This window comes from Leptodactylus fuscus, chromosome 7 (genome assembly GCF_031893055.1).
Source record: "Leptodactylus fuscus isolate aLepFus1 chromosome 7, aLepFus1.hap2, whole genome shotgun sequence".
Lineage (NCBI taxonomy): Eukaryota > Metazoa > Chordata > Amphibia > Anura > Leptodactylidae > Leptodactylus > Leptodactylus fuscus.
The window spans coordinates 19397221-19418089 of record NC_134271.1 but is presented as its reverse complement, the minus strand read 5'-3'; the positions used below and the strand labels follow the sequence as shown (position 1 = coordinate 19418089).

The 20869-nt window shown below is 42.6% G+C and overlaps 1 protein-coding gene across 2 annotated transcripts in view; it reads right to left on the bottom strand.

Moving 5' to 3' along the window:
* The window catches only part of NELL1 (neural EGFL like 1), a 455411-nt gene that overhangs the window by 271596 nt on the left and 162946 nt on the right, over positions 1 to 20869 (bottom strand). For both annotated transcript variants that reach the window (XM_075281293.1, XM_075281294.1), the window contains exon 12: positions 9163 to 9291. In XM_075281293.1, the coding sequence (XP_075137394.1) occupies positions 9163 to 9291 (129 nt within the window). The remainder of the gene's footprint in view (positions 1 to 9162; positions 9292 to 20869) is intronic.

Genomic DNA, 20869 nt, shown 5'->3' with positions numbered 1-20869 from the left:
TCATGGGTCATGGGGACCGTTCTGCATGGGAACAATGAACAGTCTCACAGACCACTGCCAGTCTGATTCAGCCATTTGATGTTCAACTTATACACAGAACCTACAACAGACTGGCACTGAGCAAGTGTCTTGGCCAATACCATATGGGTAACAGGTTCCATGGTTTGGTGAGAAAGAGAAGAGATGTCCTGAGATCTTCACAACAAAAATTCAGCCCTGCAGATAGATAGGTTAGTGTCACCAGAACCAGCATATCACCCCAGCCCTGCAGATAGATAGGTTAGTGTCACCAGAACCAGCATATCACCCCAGCCCTGCAGGTAGATAGGTTAGAATCACCAGAACCAGTATATCACCCCAGTCCTGCAGATAGATAGGTTAGTGTCAGCAGAACCACCATATCACCCCAGCCCTGCAGATAGATAGGTTATTGTCACCAGAACCAGCATATCACCCCAGCCCTGCAGATAGATAGGTTAGTGTCACCAGAACCAGCATATCACCCCAGCCCTGCAGATAGATAGGTTAGTGTCACCAGAACCAGCATATCACCCCAGTCCTGCAGATAGATAGGTTAGTGTCACCAGAACCAGAATATCACCCCAGCCCTGCAGATAGATAGGTTAGTGTCAGCAGAACCACCATATCACCCCAGCCCTGCAGATAGATAGGTTAGTGTCAGCAGAACCACCATATCACCCCAGCCCTGCAGATAGATAGGTTATTGTCACCAGAACCAGCATATCACCCCAGCCCTGCAGATAGATAGGTTAGTGTCACCAGAACCAGCATATCACCCCAGCCCTGCAGATAGATAGGTTAGTGTCACCAGAACCAGCATATCACCTCAGCCCTGCAGATAGATAGGTTAGTGTCACCAGATCCAGCATATCACCTCAGCCCTGCAGATAGATAGGTTAGTGTCACCAGAACCAACATATCACCCCAGCCCTGCAGATAGATAGGTTAGTGTCACCAGATCCAGCATATCACCCCAGCCCTGCAGATAGATAGGTTACTGTCACCAGAACCAGCATATCACCCCAGCCCTGCAGATAGATAGGTTAGTGTCACCAGAACCAGCATATCACCCCAGCCCTGCAGATAGATAGGTTATTGTCACCAGAACCAGCATATCACCCCAGCCCTGCAGATAGATAGGTTAGGGCCATCAGAACCAGCATATCACCCCAGCCCTGCAGATAGATAGGCTATAGTCACCAGAACCAGCATATCACCCCAGCCCTGCAGATAGATAGGTTAGGGCCATCAGAACCAGCATATCACCTCAGCCCTGCAGATAGATAGGTTAGTGTCACCAGATCCAGCATATCACCTCAGCCCTGCAGATAGATAAGTTAGTGTCACCAGAACCAACATATCACCCCAGCCCTGCAGATAGATAGGTTATGATCACTTGTATGTGAAGCAAATATGTATATTTTTACTTTAGGTTCTATGGAAAACCACAGTTGAGTTGTGCTGATGACCTATTCAGCTCTACTACATGGACATGCTTAGTGTTGCTATTATAGCCAAACATACTGATTTAGAAAAGTTGTATTAGTAAGTCAAACACATAATAGGAGTGACTTGATTTACTTTATCTCTTAATAGACTGTCATAGCTACAGGATTGTGATATAGCAGTGCTATCATTGTAGTACCAGAATACATTATCTACGGATAGGTAGACTATAGGTACAACCTGCTGCATATTTTAGTACATTGGTGTAGAAACATTTTAATAACAAATTCATCTCTGCTACATGTACACGATAAGGTTGTTGCATACAAGATGGTCCTTTCATATGTCACATTTCCCACCCCCAGCTGTGCCTAGCACAAAAAACAGAAGAGATCTCTGGTTACTTATTTGCTATCACACCTAATTACCAGCGGGCGCTCAGCGGCGGGCGCTCTGCTAAATGGTTTTACTGACAGATTCCTTTTCGACAATCAAGGTGTCACTTGAAAGACAGGTTTCAATTGCATGAGATTTTATCTGGTGTAATTCAGAGATGGGAGAAAAAAAAACAACAAAAAATGGCTCATTTTGTAAATTCTTGAATTTGCGGTTCGGGAAGATTAAATCTATTACGTACAGGATTATAGAGAGGTGGCAGGGGATGCAGGTGCAAAGCAGAGCATCAGGGCAGGATTGTAGGATTGCATGTAGGACAGGGTCCTGGGGGTCCTCCACAATGTGTGAAATGGAATGGCTATTAGAGATCTGTATGGCGGTATTTTAGACAATGTATGGTACAATAATATTTTATCTGTGCATAATATAGAAGTAATATTAGAGCATATTGGTAGTATTATCTGATCTCGGTGTGGAACTATTATTTGGATGCTATATAGCAGTTTTATTTTATACCTTACAGTGGCTATTGTGAGACTATTTCGAAGTATTATTTTATGGTTCTATTACCTGATCTCTGTACGGAGGTATTATCTGAGTACAATATAGCAGTTTTATTTATTATTTTAGAGTGGTATTGTCTGATCTTGACATGGAGGTATTGTTTGAAAAACATATAACAGTATCATTTGAGCATATTATGGTGGAATTATATCATATCTGTAGGACGGTATTGTCTGAGCAAAGTATGTCAGTATAATTAAAGGTGGTGCTACCTGATTTTAGCACTCTGTATTAGTGTTCTTCTAACACTATATGGCAACATTAAATGTATGATATTACTCTCATACTGCATTGGTAATAATATTGGCACAGTATATTGTAATATATTTGCAACACTGTATGGCAGTATTATTTGGGTACTATAGCGTAATATCATCTGAGCACTGTATTGCTGCTCTGTCTAAGACTAAAAAGTAAGCAATGCCGGTAAGAATTAGGTACGGTATGACGTTATTACTTGCACACTATCACGGTTTTATTATAGATATATATGGTGGCCACATTTTTAATAGTACTGCCATTAGGTGTCACTAATCTTGACAGATTCATAGCGCAATTTCTAAGTTAACATAGATGCAAAGATTTTCTCCTGTTGTGTTGTAATAACTCATTGTCATATCACTGTGTGTGGTCAAATGACAAGCTCAGCCCTGCTGCACCAGGCAAATGCGACTCTGCTACTTCCATAAGTACATGAGGGAAGAATAATAAATGGCTGTATGGCTATAATGTATACATCACTATGACGTACAGAAGAGGAATGAACAGAGGAATTATTAATCCAAGTGACTGGAGTCAAGTGAGCTCTATGAATTACATGACACTTATAATGAGCCAATTAACCTCCGTCATACGGAATTACACCGCCGCCTGCCACAATTCAATGTTCACTCCGTGATGTAGTCATACTATGGAAGAATTAAACCCCAAGCACCCAGCCATGAAAGGCACACACACTCTGCTCATGTAAAAAGCCAATTGCATTATCATTAGTTGTTTAACACAATTAAAGGGACGGTAACAATGATTAAATGGGTTAGTAAATAGAGACGTGAGGGAGAACAAAAAAAAATAGAAAGTAAACATTTGCCTGTTTGCCAGTCTGGTTCACATCTGCATTCGGTATTCCATTCGAGGAGTCCATTTGGGGACCCCCCGAACAGAATACAGAACGCATTAAAAAGCAGTGAGCAATGAAAGCACACGGACCCCATAGACTATAATGGGGTCCGTGTGTTTCCCACACAGTGTCCGCACAAATTATGCAGAGAGAAAAGTGCTGCTTCAACTACTTTTCTCTCCGCATGACTCGTGCGGATGCCGCGTAGAAACACACAGACCCCATTATAGTCTATGGGGTCTGTGTGCTTTCATTGCTCACCGCTTATTAATGCGTTTGATATTCCGTTCGGGGCGCCCCCAAGCAGACTCCCCGAACTGAATACCGAACACCGATGTGAACCAGGCCTTAGAGACAGTATGCAGTTCTCTAAATAAACCTGGGGGTCCTTCACCTACTGACGGCCCCCATGTCCCAATGAGGCTTAGTGTGGCTTGCCAACTCCAGTGAGAGAAAGTCTCTCCCTCTGTTCTTAAGGCCCAGACAACAGGTTATATCATCTATTTCTTAAACCCAACTTGTTAGGGTAAACATATTTTTAAAGAATTTTTTTTTTTTAAATTTCCATGTCACTCTCTACGGTATATTTGTAAAAAAAAATCCTATAGCCTGCCATTTTCACTCTGACCATTAAACCTAATAATAGACTGACATTTAACACAATTGTAGGAATTTTCATTGCAGCAGTCACTTCACTTGCATCACAGACAGTATTACAATAAAAGATGACGCCTCTATAGACAACACCACTGAGTCTTCCTTACATCACTACTGACTCTTTTACCAATAAACTTCTCATCGTTACCACTCATGTGTATCACACCCTACTGTACCAAGAGAGCGCACGTCCTGGTTTAATTTTTTTTAGGAATTTAATTCCCAGAAACCACAGTCTGCATTCCATTGACTCTGGTGAGTCGTGAAGCCAGTGGACGCTGCCCATCAATCTCGGATAACACAAACCGAAGTGTATGACCCACCTACCGAATCCTACGCCAAACCCAAAATACACGGCGGTTGGATTTTTCGTTTAATGGGTTCTTAAGTAGCGTGGCCACTCTTGTTCCACATTAATATCATATACAGTTTACATCACTACTGACAATAGATGATGCCACAACTTATCACATCCCCCTCCCTACACAGAGAATGTCTCTCCCATAGACCTCAATGAGTCAGCTGAAGATTATGGTTGCCTATGTCCATATCTGTGCTGTAAAGCAGATCACTATATGCTGTTAATAAAGCAACAGAGAAGTTCAGGCAAAATGGCCGCCTCAGATTGGGGAGGGACATAAGGGTCAGGGCGCAGGCATCTAATAATGCTCTTCAGTGGCCTCCAGACATGTAATAATAAAGCTGAAGGTTTCTTGCTCACCACTGTATTCAACATATCTGAGACCTAAAGACGCAGATACAATTGAATGATGATGTGCACCCCCTGGGTATCACAGCACCCCTAAGCATCGCACCACCCCTGGGTATCACACCATCCCTGGATATCACAAGCACCCCTGGGTATCACAGCACCCCTGGGTATCACGGCCCCCCTGGGTATCACAGCACCCCTGGGTATCACAGCACCCCTGGGTATCACAGCACCCCTGGGTATCGCACCACCCCTGGGTATCGCACCACCCCTGGGTATCGCACCACCCCTGGGTATCACAAGCACCCCTGGGTATCACGGCCCCCCTGGGTATCACGGCACCCCTGGGTATCACGGCACCCCTGGGTATCACGGCACCCCTGGGTATCGCACCATCCCTGGGTATCACAAGCACCCCTGGGTATCACAACACCCCTGGGTATCACGGCCCCCATGGGTATCACAGCACCCCTGGGTATCACAGCACCCCTGGGTATCACGGCCCCCCTGGGTATCACAGCACCCCTGGGTATCACAGCACCCCTGGGTATCGCACCACCCCTGGGTATCACAGCACCCCTGGGTATCACACCACCCCTGGGTATCGCACCACCCCTGGGTATCACAGCACCCCTGGGTATCACGGCCCCCCTGGGTATCACAGCACCCCTGGGTATCACAGCACCCCTGGGTATCACAGCACCCCTGGGTATCGCACCACCCCTGGGTATCGCACCACCCCTGGGTATCACAAGCACCCCTGGGTATCACGGCCCCCCTGGGTATCACGGCCCCCCTGGGTATCACAGCACCCCTGGGTATCGCACCACCCCTTGGTATCACAAGCACCCCTGGGTATCACAGCACCCCTTGGGTATCACACCACCCCTGGGTATCGCACCATCCCTGGGTATCACAGCACCCCTGGGTATCACGGCCCCCCTGGGTATCACAGCACCCCTGGGTATCGCACCACCCCTGGGTATCGCACCACCCCTGGGTATCGCACCACCCCTGGGTATCACAGCACCCCTGGGTATCACAGCACCCCTGGGTATCACAGCACCCCTGGGTATCACGGCCCCCCTGGGTATCACACCACCCCCGGGTATCACACCACCCCAGTTGGCTGCCAAAGACAGTAGAAAAGAGAGCGATGAGAAGAGAAACATATGATTGTAGGATCAGACTACACTGGGCTTGTTTGTAGTCTGTAACCATGGAAACACACTTATCCCTGTTGGAACTATGTGCATGATAATGAAGATTATTTACAAAGTTGCAGAATTGTAAATCTTAAGGTGAATTGTAGCAAATCTTTTATTTTTTCATGAAGTGTTGAAGGACCTATTAATATACCGTAATTATGCTGACTCCATCTTCTCTATGAAAGGCGAGCGATGTGAAGGCAGAATTAGAACAATAGAATGAAGGAGCTCAGCAACGGCGGCAACATGGGCTGGTTCTATGCAACAATGGTGCCTCATATATATTTGGTCTCATGCAGTAGACGCATATACAACAGCTTATTTTCCGACACCCGGTTCAGTGATACATTTCTTCTCTGACAGCTTGGTGCAGGAGGCTTTCTGGCAGGTCTGTATTGTGAAGAACGCTCCAGCCACAGAACTGTCTGCCATTAATTCTCATTAATTAGAGAATTCCCATTCTTCTGCCGCAATCATAAATAATTTCTCCGCATGAACCTATTGTGTGTTGCAGTCAATCGGCTCAGGGAAAAAAAAAATCTATTCAATCTTTATTTTCCCAATAGGACACCATTGAAAGCTTTAAAAATTAGACTTTTCTTTGGGTAATGTAAAAAAAAAAAGCACAATATAAAACACTGATAAAACAGACTGAGCTTCGCCTAGAGACATGGAGACCCCATTGTAGAAAAGCTCCTTAAGTATCGACTCAAGAAAAACATCCAAAGAGATAGAGCGGAGGTGCTAAAAATATTCATCACTGATATATTGAGAAGGTGTACAATGTGTGCAGCAAGAGGTCACAACGCCTGAAGCAAGGTCTATAGAATCATAAGTAAGTATACAGGATATCATATAGAGGGACGTTCTGCAGAATACATCATACACTGCCAAGAGGAAGGAAAACCAACTAAATGAATACAAAGGAGGGGGAGAGAAGAGAGTAATGGCGGATAGGAAGGATGGAAGGTGTAAAAGCAAGGGGGAAAGAGTAGGCTAGGGAAGGAATAGAGGATGGGAAGGAAGAGTAGGATGGATGGTGGGAAGAAGGAAGGAATGGATGGTGGGAAGAAGGAAGGAATGGAAGGTGGGAAGAAGGAAGGAATGGATGGTGGGAAGAAGGAATGGATGGTGGGAAGAAGGAAGGAATGGAAGGTGGGAAGAAGGAAGGAATGGATGGTGGGAAGAAGGAAGGAATGGATGGTGGGAAGAAGGAAGGAATGGATGGTGGGAAGAAGGAAGGAATGGATGGTGGGAAGAAGGAAGGAATGGAAGGTGGGAAGAAGGAAGGAATGGAAGGTGGGAAGAAGGAAGGAATGGATGGTGGGAAGAAGGAAGGAATGGAAAATGGGAAGGAAAAAAAAGGAGGTTAGGAAGAAAGTAACGGAGAGTGTGGAAGTAAAGAGGGTGGGAAGGAATGGAAAGTATGGTAGTTGGGGAAAAAAGAAAAAAAAATGAGGGTGGGAAGAAAGAATAGACTGGACGGTGGAAAAAAAGATGACTGGATTGTAGCAGCGAAGAAATAGAGATTAGGAAGCAAGGAATGGAGATTAGGAAGACCGGGATAGGAGGTGGCAAAGAACAGAGGGTGGGAAGGAATGGAAATTATGGTGGATGAGAAAAAAAGAAAGAAATCAAAGGAAGGATGAAAGAAGAGCCTAGGAAGTGGGAAGGGTAGCAAGGAAGAAATGGAGGCCAGGAAGAAATGGAGGCCAGGAAGGAATGGAAGGAATGAAAATTATGGTTGATGGAAAGGAATGAAAGAAATTGGTGGTGGGAAGAAGCATAGAATGGATGTGGAAAGAAAGGAAGGAATGGAGGGAGGGTGAGAAGGAAGAGAAGACTGGATGGAATGGAGGTGATAAAGAAGAAAAAAATAATAAAGGAATAAGTTGGTAAGAAGAAGGAATGGCAGATGAAAAGGAAGAAAAAATGAATGGATGTGGGAACAAAGAAGGAAGGAAGGGTCGAAAGAAGGAAAAAACTGTAGGTAGGAATGAAAATTATGGAGGCTGGGAAGGAAGAAATGGATGGTAAGTAATAAGAATGGAATTAAATGTGTGAATAAATAAAAGAATGGGGGATGGGAAGAAAGAAATTAAATGAATGTAGGGAAAGGAAAGGAATTGACAAAAAGAAAGGAATAGAGAATAGGAAAGTGGTTAAAACATGGAAGGAGAAAGAAAATTGTGGATTAAAACTGATGAATATAATGCAAGGAGGCATTGTAGGAAGGAATGGGATAATATAGAAACATGGAGGATAAGGAAGTAATATAAATAAGTATGGAGGACGGAAGGAAAGAATCAGAAAACTAAGAGAGGAATGACGATGAATGTAATGGAAGGAGGTAAGAAAAGAAGGAATGGAGAAAGAGATAACAATTTTTGGTGTAATAATAAACTCTCAGTATATAGAATGACCTGAGAAGCTTATTATTGTCACCAATTACTCGCCTGGAGTCTTCTCTACTTTTACACATCAAGGAAAATCAAATAACCAATGCAGATAACAGTGTGACACGGCCAACACCAAGACGTCTGCAAGTATAAGCCTCACAGTAACACATGGCACAGACACAAATAACGCACACGTCCTCCTGCTATTAGTGATGATGAGATGGAGCCACATTTCTGCTTCTAATGCTACAAGCTAAAAGAAAAAAAGTACAATTCTAGTTTTTGTCTCCAGGACTTGGTTACAATATCATCTTGGCGTCTGCGGTGACCTCCCCGGTAATTACACAGGTAGCGGCTAAAGTGACATATTAGACGACAGACGGTAAACAGACCTCCCAAGAAGAGATTTCTATTCCACTTCTACAAGTGTGACAAGAGCATCAACATTTCTCCCTGGGTTAACATCCAATTTATTTTTGAATTCTGCCAGCACTATCATTTTCCTCAAATATATAGATAGCCAATCATTCCGCAGAAGTATTTACCGGCGCTCGGGTCCTGACAACAGCGGACTGCGGGTAAGCGGCTGTTACCGGTAAATATAGGCATTTATTATACAAGACAAGTTTGGATTCCTACCTTCACAATAGGTCGGGTCTCCTTGAATGGGGACAAACCCGTTGCGACATTCACATGTGGCTTTTGTGATCCAGTTTCTGCATTCTGAGTTCTCTCCGCACTGATAACCATCTGCGCAAAAGTCATGTCCTGCAAAAAATGGAATATTATCACAGCGGGGTGTTCATCGGAGAAGGAAAAAGGAAACATAAAGTGAACGTTTACCCTTGGACACCATGTTATTTCTTCTGATAGACACGTATCATGATAAAGGTTTATGGTCAAGGTTCTGGCTTTCCATGCTCCTGATACGCCTGTCTGCAGATGGGTCTGTCTTCCTTTTGGAGGGGATATTCCAGACTGGCGTCTGTGATTAGGTCTGAGCTATAGGGAGTTCCTTTCCAAAAGGTGGCACTAGAGGAACACTTTGCCTTGCCCCAACAAGGAAAACTGATTTACATATTCCTGCCCCTGTATAGGCATAGACCACAGTAAAAGCCTGGCTACCTGCTGCCACCACTAGAGGGAGCTTATTGCAGAATGTTTATACATTGAAAATAAGCTCATAAACTCCCCCTAGTGGCTGTCTACTGCAGCCAGGTAGACTTTTACCCCTCCATTGCATCCTTAGGCACATTTAGGACATATATAAAGGGTAAAGCTATAGTTTATCTAGCTCAAACTTCTTGAAGGCCTTAAGCTCCAATAAATTAAAGAGGTAGTCAAGGAAATTATAGCAGAGATGGGTGTAAAATTAAGTCAAATTCACCTATACCCAATCATTGGTCTCATTGCTGGGGAAGAACTGGTGATATCACTCCCATACCTCGCTGGTTCCTTACCAGCGACTGCTAAAGCCACTGATTGGTCTCAGTGGTCATGTGAGCCTGTCCGCTTCCAGTGCACATCTAGGCCCGTGAAGAAAAATGGACTATCGGGGACAGGTATACATGACTTTTTTTTCCCTTTTTTTGCAGTATACCCTCCCAGACTACCCCTGAGATTGCTATAATTCCAGGACAATCCCTTTAATTAGACACTTGGACAAAGCATCATCCAATAAGAAGAATTGTCTTGGTAATGTCTACTCGGTTAATCTCTAATGGGCACAATTTCCTTTAACCATGTTGTTAGATTCTTCTCAATGATTTCACATGGTAGATCCAGCAGATTACTGGTCCTATCAAGGAGATCTGAAGACTGTAGTGGGAAATAATTATGCAATTTAGCTCTCCACCAGAAGGCAAAAAGCTGTCTTTCTACTGCCACCTAGAGGTGGATCATCCAGTAAAACATTGAACATGGGATATTATCACTAATAGGTTTTCATGGGGCGGATCTTGACATAAGGTGGTTAATGTCCCTAGTTTGTTTTAAAAAATAAAATACAAATAAAATAAATAAATCCTCCCACCTCCTATCCTATCCTTCCTATCCTATTCTACTAATATTATAAATGTGAAAGTTTTGTTTGTTCCTCAATCATGCAAAAACGGCTGAACGGATTTGAATGAAATTTGGCACACAGATAGATTATAACCTCGATTAACACATAGGCTACTTTTTATTCCAGTAAATGAGATGGTTTCATGACTGTTATGAATTTAAGTTCACATACTATATTGAACAGCTCTTAGCAGCTCCTTATCTCAGGTCCCAGGGCTGTTATTACTCTGTGTATACACACGCTAGCCCACAGTGTGTATACACATTTGCATATTATCTGATCTGCTCCAGTGCTGACAAAGTGACATGGGCAAAGACCGTTAATCCAAATTGGCAGTCTGCCAGTTTTAGACATGCCGGGAAAAAGAAAATCTAATTTGTCGCAAACAACAACTGCTATGGAGGTAGCCGGAAGTCACACAGTTCTCCTAAAGCGCAGCTGAGGGGGATCATCGACTCCAACAGTACACTCATTATATGGCGTCCCAGCAAGCTGTTGACATGTCGGAACAAATACGGGCACAGTGCGAGGAACGAGTTCAGCTGCAGAAACACCAGAGCATGTGGATCATCAATACCAACAACGTACTCATTATATGATGTTCCAGCAAGGTACTGAAATGCTGGTACAATCACAGGCACAGTGCAAGAAACAAGTTCAGCGGTAGGCCAGCTTGAGAGCTGCTGAAACACCGGAGCAGGCGGATCATCAACACGCTCATTATATGACGTCCCAGTGAGCTGCTGAGATGCCGAACAATCATAGACACGGTGTGAGGAACAACTTCAGCAGCAGGACAGCTTAACAGCTGCCGAAATGCCGGAGCAGGCAAACCATCGACGGCAGCAATTTGCTTAATATAGGCGGATCATCGACGCCAACAACCCGCAGACAAAGTCGTGGGTTGTGGGCAGTATACACACACATATTATATACACATATACCTTGATGATGAAAACAAATTATTTTTATTTGTTTATTTACGCCTAAAAACTTTGCAGCTGCTGAACCTACAGAAGGCAGAACATCAAAAAAAATTCCAAAAATAGTATTGCCATTTATAACTGACCTGAACGGTTTTATGGAAACTATAACAACAGACGTCAGAGACTCGGCCCCGGCTGCAGACAAGTAGCAGACTATCATAGATCAGGATGGAAACTGTAAACCGGGTGACCGTGTTCCATTAAGATAATTTTTCCTTTTATTTTCTAAGTGTTACACTTTATATTTCCATTCTCAGTATTTTTAAATGAACATTTTAGATGCTCACAAAGTTAGGGGTATTTTTTTCCATTCTGTATTTTTGCGCATAGGGATTTATTCGCGCAGTGAATCTGGTCAGCGTGTAACTAGTCAGCGCTTGTATGAAAACAACATTCCTTATTTACCAGCACGGACCAGTAGCAGAATCCAATAACCCTTGACACATCTATTGGGATTACTAGAGGCTGCAAGTGGTAATCGGGGCAGACAGATCAGAGGTTTTTTTCAGTTCTCTATTCTCATAGAGACACAAACCCTGATGGAGGGGAAGGTTTGGCGTTCAGCTTGTTCGAGGCGTTCAGCCATATCAGGGATCCACTACTTTAGTATTGATATAGAAATGAATCCCTGAATTCCATACAAGACTAAATAAAGTCATTTTACTCAAAACTCCAGAATGTCTCAGCAATATGTATGGAGTTGTATTTGGACATGACGCGACCGATGCATTTGCATAAGACCCTGGAAATCAAGGAGACCCCGCAGCATTTATTACATTGGATTAATCTAACAGCTATTTTATTAACCCATCCCTCTCCAGTCCAGGCCGCCTCCACTTTGGCCACACACAACACAAGCATCTGGACATGACAGCCTGACCTTAAGTGTCTGCATGTAGCGCATGGCACCCCCTGCAGGCCGGAGCAGAGGGTGTCTGGACAGGAACAGGAATGGTGAGTGAATATCAGTGTTACTTGTTGGAATAATCCAATAATGTTAATAAAAGGGGGCAATGTGCCTAGCAGGGGCCACAAAGGGCAGCTTTATCCTGTGTAGGGGCCTTGATAGAGTGCATTATACCATATGGGAGCCATTAAAAAGGACAGGGCACAATAGAAAGGAGATTATACTGTGTGCGGGATGATAACAGTTTATATTTTAACCTGAAAATGGGTTAGCAGTTCCAGGAAAGAGGAAGCATGTCCTAAAATTTTTCATAAAACAATTGTATTGTATTTGAATTCCAATAATGGAACTCTAGGCATAAATGGGTTAAGGGGGCTCCCAGGTAAATGGGGCCTTTGAAATGGCAAACCCACAGCTGGATGCCCATAGTCTCACCCTTGTGCAGATATTGGGGGAAAGGAGAGTCCAGGCAGGTTATATTTTGATGTCAGGGTTGATAAGCCACCATGAGAGGTGGCAAAAGCTTTCTCCACTCTCCCCATAGGAAACACATGAATGCTTGGCCAAGCCTGGGAGAATTGGGTGGTAGGATTAGACGATGGCCATCCAAATGAATAGGGGTCCTTGGATACATGGTACATGGATGGGCCGGCTCTACCAATGCAGGGGCAAGGAAGAACAATGGTCACACCAAGTATTGATGGGATTTACATTTACATTTACATTCAGGATCACGCAGTTCTGTGCAAACTGCAGAACATCTGTGGATTTTTTAATGCAATATTGCAGACATCATAGTAAAATTTCAATATAGAAAAGGTTGGGGCAGAGGAGCAAAGTCTAGAGTTGAAACTCAATGAGAATTTGGCCCAACATATGCTCTAATCATGTATTGTACAGCACATCCCCTTTAACAATAAAGGGAAGGGGTCAAATATGGAATGCAGGGTTATATTGCGCTCATTGTATAGCAATAATCTGCAATTTAAAGTCAAATACAGTAGGTGTCAAAGCCCAGTACAATAGGTTTTATGCAGATTTTTGGATTCTTAAGGGTCTGCAAAGCTTGCCATATGCAGAGTTGTAGGAACAGAGAATAGAGAGGAATGGTCCGATATTACCCAGAAATCCATTGTCTAGGAGTCTGACAGTACTGGAGATAACAACTTTGCTCATTCGCTCCATTCTATGCCTCATCCCAGCGGCCGTCTCACTGGGGCCGCCAGAGCCCGAATCCTTTTATTACCTTTCTTTGATATTTAGTGAGTTTAATCCGTCTTCCTTCCTTGACAATCTAAGGAAGCTGGTAATCCGAACCCATCGCCAAAATGCCGGGCTCATTGTGCGAAAGGCAGAAACTGCTTAACATACAAATTGAAAGCTGCTCACAATTTCAACGTTTTTTTTACTTTCCCTTTCAAAAAAAAAAAAAATCTAAAATCTAAAAAGTGGAATCCTGGGAGAGTTAACCATTTCATTTACATATTGCTTAAATGTCAATACTGCCAATGAATTATGAAGAGTCTAAGCGAAATTTAAAGAGGAATTCCATCCCATTCTTGTGAATGATTATTGTCAATTCTTCTTCACATTTTCAGTAAAAATGTAGGAGCTTATTAAAGAGTGTGTCACCAGAGCCCAGCCCTGCAGATAGATAGGTTAGGGTCACCTGAATCAAACAAGTTTTCCCCTAGTAAATCACTGCCTCCATTGCTGAATTATCGCTCTTTTTGTCAATAGGCAAATGAGCTCTTCGGAGCTTCAAGGTGATATGCTGGTTCTGGTGACACTAACCTATCTATCTGCAGGGCTGGGGTGATATGCTGTTCCTGATGATCCTAAGCCATCTACTTGCGAGGCTGAGACAATATGCTGGTTCTGATGACCCTGATCTATCTACCTGCGAGGCTGCGGTTATAAGCTAGGTTCAAGTGACAGACTCCTTTTGAAGTATTTTCTAAACTTTTTGATTGTGAGCTGAAGCATTAGCCACAGCAGAGTGTAGGGGTGATCACGACATACCTCCAAGCGGCCCCGCCTTCTTAGAAACGGAGTTCTGAATATATGGTGTTGTACATTGTACATGATACATTTCCAATCTTGCCATGTAATACATTATTATTAGTGCTTTTGCAGCTACCTCTTGGCATTGACTGAGACTACATATTGTCGTTTGATGGTTATAGGTATATCCAAGTCCTTATAGAATTTTTACCTCCCTAGCTGTCATACATAGCTTCATTCTTGACCTTTTGCTCCAAACCTCCTCCTAATCTAAATCTGCCTCATTAAAGGGGTTGGCCACTTTCAGACTACTATTGAGAGAAAAATGTTATGGTTTGTATAATAAAAAGTTGAACAATTTTCCAATATACTTTCTGTATCTATTCTGTATTTTCATGACTATGACAATTGTAGAGTCACACTGAAGGCATCAAAACTATGAAGTAACATGTGGAATTATATACTTAACAAAAAAGTGTGAAACAACTGAAAATCTGTCTTATATTCTCGGTTCTTCAAAGTAGCCACCTTTTGCTTTGATTACTGCTTTGCACACTCTTGGCATTCTCTTGATGAGCTTCAAGAGGTAGTCACCGGAAATGGTCTTCCAACAGTCTTGAAGGAGTTCCCAGAGATGCTTAGCACTTGTTGGCCCTTTTGCTTTCACTCTGCGGTCCAGCTCACCCCAAACCATCTGGAAACCCCAAACCTTTCTGCGTCACACAAAGACATGGTGGTTGGAACCAAAGATCTCAAATTTGGACTCATCAGACCAAAGCACAGATTTCCACTGGTCTAATGTCCATCCCTTGTGTTCTTTAGCCCAAACAAGTCTCTTCTGCTTGTTGCCGGTCCTTAGCAGTGGTTTTCTAGCAGATATTTTACCATGAAGGCCGGCGGCTGCACAAAGTCTCCTCTTACCAGTTGTTGTAGAGATGTGTCTGCTGCTAGAACTCTGTGTGGCATTGACCTGGTCTCTAATTTGAGCTGCTGTTAACCTGCGATTTCTGAGGCTGGTGACTCGGATGAACTTATCCTCCTTGGTCTTCCTTTCTTGGGGCGGTCCTCATGTGAGCCAGTTTCTTTGTAGCGCTTGATGGTTTTTGCAACTGCACTTGGGGACACTTTCAAAGTTTTGTCAATTTTTTGGACTGACTGACCTTCATTTCTTAAAGTAATGATGGCCACTCATTTTCCTTTACTTAGCTTCTTTTTTCTTGCCATAATACAAATTCTAACAGTCTATTCAGTAGGACTATCAGCTGTGTATCCACCTGAGTTCTGCACAACACAACTGATGGTCCCAACCCCAACTGATGGTCCCATAATCCCACTTATTAAACCTGACAGGGTACACCTGTGAAGTGAAAACCATTTCAGGTGAATACCTCATGAAGCTCATCAAGAGAATGCCAAGAGTGTGCAAAGCAGGAATCAAAGCAAAAGGTGGCTACTTTGAAGAACCGAGAATATAAGACAGATTTTCAGTTGTTTCACACTTTTTTGTTAAGTATATAATTCCACATGTGTTAATTCATAGTTTTGAAGCCTTCAGTGTGAATCTATAATTGTCATAGTCATGAAAATACAGAAAACTCTTTGAATGAGAAGGTGTGTCCAAACTTTTGGTTTGTACTGTGTGTATATTGTGCAGCTTCCTCTTGGAACTGTCACGTCATACTGATGTTTGATGGTTATAGATATTTCCAAGTCCTTCTACAATATTTGCCTCCCTAGTTTTGAAGGATAGCTCTTACGTCAAGGATAACTACTATAATCAATCCCTTCTTATCTAAATCTGTCTCATTACAACCCCCCAAAATATAAATATTTTACGTTTTTGAGGATTCTTACAAAGGACAACATTTTATTGAATCATATATATTCAATTTTACCATGTAACACAATATTCTATGCACTGGTGCAGCTTCCTCTTGGCATTGAGGGACTATATATACTATAGGTATCTAAATCCTTCTACAATTTTTAACTCCCCAGTTGACATTGATAGCTTCTTTCCCAAATTTCTGCCCCCAAATCTCCAACTATCCATCTCTTCATAGTTCAAGTAATACTACATAGCGTAGTTACCTCCCTAGTTGTCATGGATATCTCCTCTCAAATTTTTCTGTACCAAATTTTATACCATCAACCAATCCTCCACCCCATACACAACCTTAAACCTACACTCATAAAAATTCTCAACAGATCCAAAGCAGAAATATCACTTTACCTTAATCTTTATTTGTTACAAACTTGTACAAAATTGCAATTCCACAATAAATAAATTAAGCCTAAAACTAGTAATGTCATTCATTCCATAAATAACAGAAAAAAATCTCAGATTGTTACAATGAATTGTGAAGGCTTCTGATAGAAGATGTTAGAGTCCAATGTGGCTTGTCGGTAATTATTTCAATAGCCGTTTGCCATGGTGGTGGCATGTGGTGGTGACCTGGCGTTGACCACATTTAATAGGTGATCATCCGTTGTAATAAAAAAAATAATAAAAGTTGTAACAACCTGAGAACATGTTAAGTTCTTGTAAATGTCACTAGTGGATAAGTCTCTGTTGTTGGTGTAGACAAGCGGGAAGCATTTTGTGGCTCTACAGGTGATCTGGAGACTAGTAGACCCAGCATCCTATACCAGCCCCAAGGGATATTAGGAGGTGTAGTCCCATATTTTGGGAGGTGCAGATTTAGACTTTTCCACACAATGTACGGAAATCAAAAAGGTGGAAAAAAAGGGAAAAAAAAAATCATTGAATTTGAGTCCACCAGGTATCTTGGGTGGCCTAGCTGAAGGGTGACATCCAGCTGTCCGCCGCGGAGTCTGCGGTTAATTCTTCCGGTTAGTATTCTGTTTCGGGTTGTGTCTCCCCCAAGGCTTATCCGCTGGACAGAACTTCAGGATCTGTGTTGTGAAAACAGGAAATGGAGCTTGAGCCGGCTTTTATAAAGTGTATGCAAAGAATATAAGTTATAAGACAGACGGTGCGGAGGTGGCGACTGGTGAACAGGTAATGGGCAAAAAAGGCAAATGTAACCCAGAATAAGAAGAATGGCAACTGCACTGACTTTACTAACACAGGAGGTGTGAACAAATGTCTATACACAATAAAATGTGGGGACCCTGCTCCTTCCACTATGTAGCTTTGTTTTACCTGCAACAGGATCAGCACAAAATTGCTCTGAAATGCTCTGTGCTGCAGAGACCCTGCTCCTTTCACTATATAGATTTGTGTTGCCTGCCACAGGATCAGCACACAATTGCTCTGAAATGCTCTGTGCTGCTGAGGCCCTGCTACTTCCATGATGTACCTCTATGTCACCCGCCACAGGATCAGCACACTTCTGCCCTGAAATAGTCTGTGTGCTGAGGATCTTGTTCCTTCCATTATGCAACCTAGCTCTGATATCTCCACTAGACCAGCACACTCCTCTTCTGAAATACTCTGTACTGCTGAAACTCTTCTCCTCCAACTAACTCTCTGTAACCTCCCACGAGATCAGGACACATCTCTTGAAATACTCTGTGCTGCTGGAACCCTACTCCTGCCACTATGTAACCCTCTGTCTGTAACCTTACAAATGATCAGCACACTTGTCCCTTGAAATACTCTGTGCTGCTGTTTGGACCTTACGAAGAACAATGTTGATTCAATGTGCAACGTAAAAAGACATACATAAGACATCAATGTTTCACAAATAACCATCATGTAACGTTTGGGATCTTCGGAGTTACTTTGGGTTACATCCTTTTTCAAACTGTTACCTGGCACCAGTTGTCATTGGCAGCGCCCGCTAGCTGGAACATATTCGCAACACAGATTCTGATCTACTATCTGCCATGTGGATCACCTCCTATATAATCCACCACTACATAGTGGATCCTCCGGGCATTTCATACAGCAAGATAAAAATGAAAAGCCTACATCCAGCAAACTATTGCTCTCAGCTATCAGCCATTGTGTTCCAGGATAAAAAAAAAAAAATTTCATGGTGTTGGCAACCAAAAAGAAGGGGCGGGGCTATGACAACCAGTTACACCTTCTCCAAATAAAGTGTGCTCTGACAACCATCCACTGTACATATCTTCTTTAAAATTTTGTTAATATTGAAGCGTTCCTCATTTGGGGACCAAAGAATGTCAAAGAACGGCTACAAAGAGTATCTTTCTGGAGGACCCAACATGTCCATGCATTACACAGCCAGCCAAATATTTCAATGGCCACCATGCAATAACTAGTTTTTCCTGTGGTGTCACTGTTGGGAAATTGATCCTGTGGTAATTTGGTATGGTGACAAAAACAACAGACAAACCTCATGAATATTCATCCATCATTAAAGAGGACCTTTGACCACTTCACAACTCTTTGCATTTTTCATTACGTCTCTGCACTGATTTTTTTCTCGCCCCCACCATTCCTGAGCAGTCATTGCTTTTAGTTTCAGTCCTCAATATGCTTAGGCTCTTTATTCCTGAGCGAATGCAGATAGTCAGAGACCTGTCCACTTGTTAGTAAGAGTCTAAATTGACATCTTGGGTGCTGAAATTACAGTACTGAGTGCTCAGGAATGGTGAGGGCTAGAGAAAAAATTCCAACTGCACCAGAATCAGTGAAGAGGAGCCTATTGAATGATACAAAGAGTTGGTGGAGATGGTGAAAGGTCCTCTAAGTGTTCCATTAGGAAGTGACAACCACTCCGGTCTCATTCTTGGGTTAGAGCTATGGTTGTCACTTCGCCATTTTTCTGCTCTGTCCTCTTTATAGTTAATATTATTCGGTATGTCTTTTTGCACAGACGCCCTACCCATCCTCTCCACGCCCGCAGACAGTATTTATTATACTTAGCAGGGGTTTTTTGTTTCCTTTAGATGATTCTTCCTAAGCTGTAATTATCCGGTGACAGATTTAGTCAGACAGTTGCTATTATAACTACATAAACTGACACGGAAAATCTTAATAAAGAGCATTATGATATAGATTGCTTTAATCTTCCCCGGAAATTTTCTCATTCCGTCCTATCGGCCACTTGTATATTTTTGTCTCTTTCAAAGTTCAACCTCTCAAATCTATAATTCTGGTGACAAGTTTGGCAGAAAACGAGATTAATCGTCTGATAAAGACACAAAAAAAGGAGAAATATAATCTTGTCGAAGCGACTCCTGGGCTCAATTACTGACGCGGAAACACAACAACAGGTAAAATAAGACTCTTAACAAAGATTAATATCACAACGGCGCAACAAAGCTGTCTGTTCATTACAAGATTTTTTTTTTCGTTCTCTCTCGTGCCCGTACAGTCAATGACGCCCATTAAATTCAGGTTGGCACGCAAGAAGCCATGTTTTAATGATCGCTGAATCAGCAGCCCTATAGAAGTGAATGGAGAAGTGGCTGCACATGCGTACAAGGGCTCTATTCACACGTAGCATTCAGGGTACACGTTCTGGTCCTCATTTCCCAGATTGCTGAGAGTCCAACACTATGGATAGGGGATAAGAGACATTGGTGCCTTACAGCAGTCTTATTGTCATAGGCAGACATAGAAGGGAGTCGTGTCATTGAGGTCTATGGGAGAGTTTACTAGACATGTTCTGTGCAGGGAGGGGAGAAGAGAAAAGTTGTGGCAACATCTATTGCCAGTAGTGATGTAATGATGGCTCAGTATTGTTATCTATAGAAGTGTTATTCTGTCTGTGATGGAAATGAGGCGACTACTGGAAAGAAAACTCTTACAGAATTCACAAGTGTCAGTCTATTATTATGGTTAGTGGCCAGAGTGAAAATTGCAGGATATATATAAAATGATTCAGAAGGTTCAAACAGCCAGACACCTTGTGACCAACTTATGGCTGGGGACTCTATTCAACAAAAACAGATTTGAGAATCTTATGAATTGTGTTTAAGTGATCCTGTACACAGTTGGAGAGTATTTGTTTTCCATTCCAGAACTATTTGCAAGTGATTTCCAAACTAGACAAGAGACCCCCTCTCTTCCAGAACTGTACAGATCAAAGAGAAAAGTCCATCCTATTGGAAACCAGTGCAAAATTTTGGGAAGGCACACAATTCTTAAAATGGAATCTATTTCTTTTTCATTCCAGTTCAATTAAGTGATTGATCAGACTAATTTCACAAACCAAAAACCCTTTAACGGGGACGTTTCACCATCTCCACCAACCCCAATTCTTTACATCATTCAATAGGCGCGCTCCACTGATTTCTGCATAGTTGGAAATTTTTCTGTAGGCCATACGGTTCCTGAGAAATCAATGTTGTGAGTCCAGTGGGCGGTCTGTTGCTGAAGTAGATAGTCTGGGCTCCGCCCACCTAATAGTAGCGAGCCTACTTAGTAAATTGGGTGCTGAAAATAAC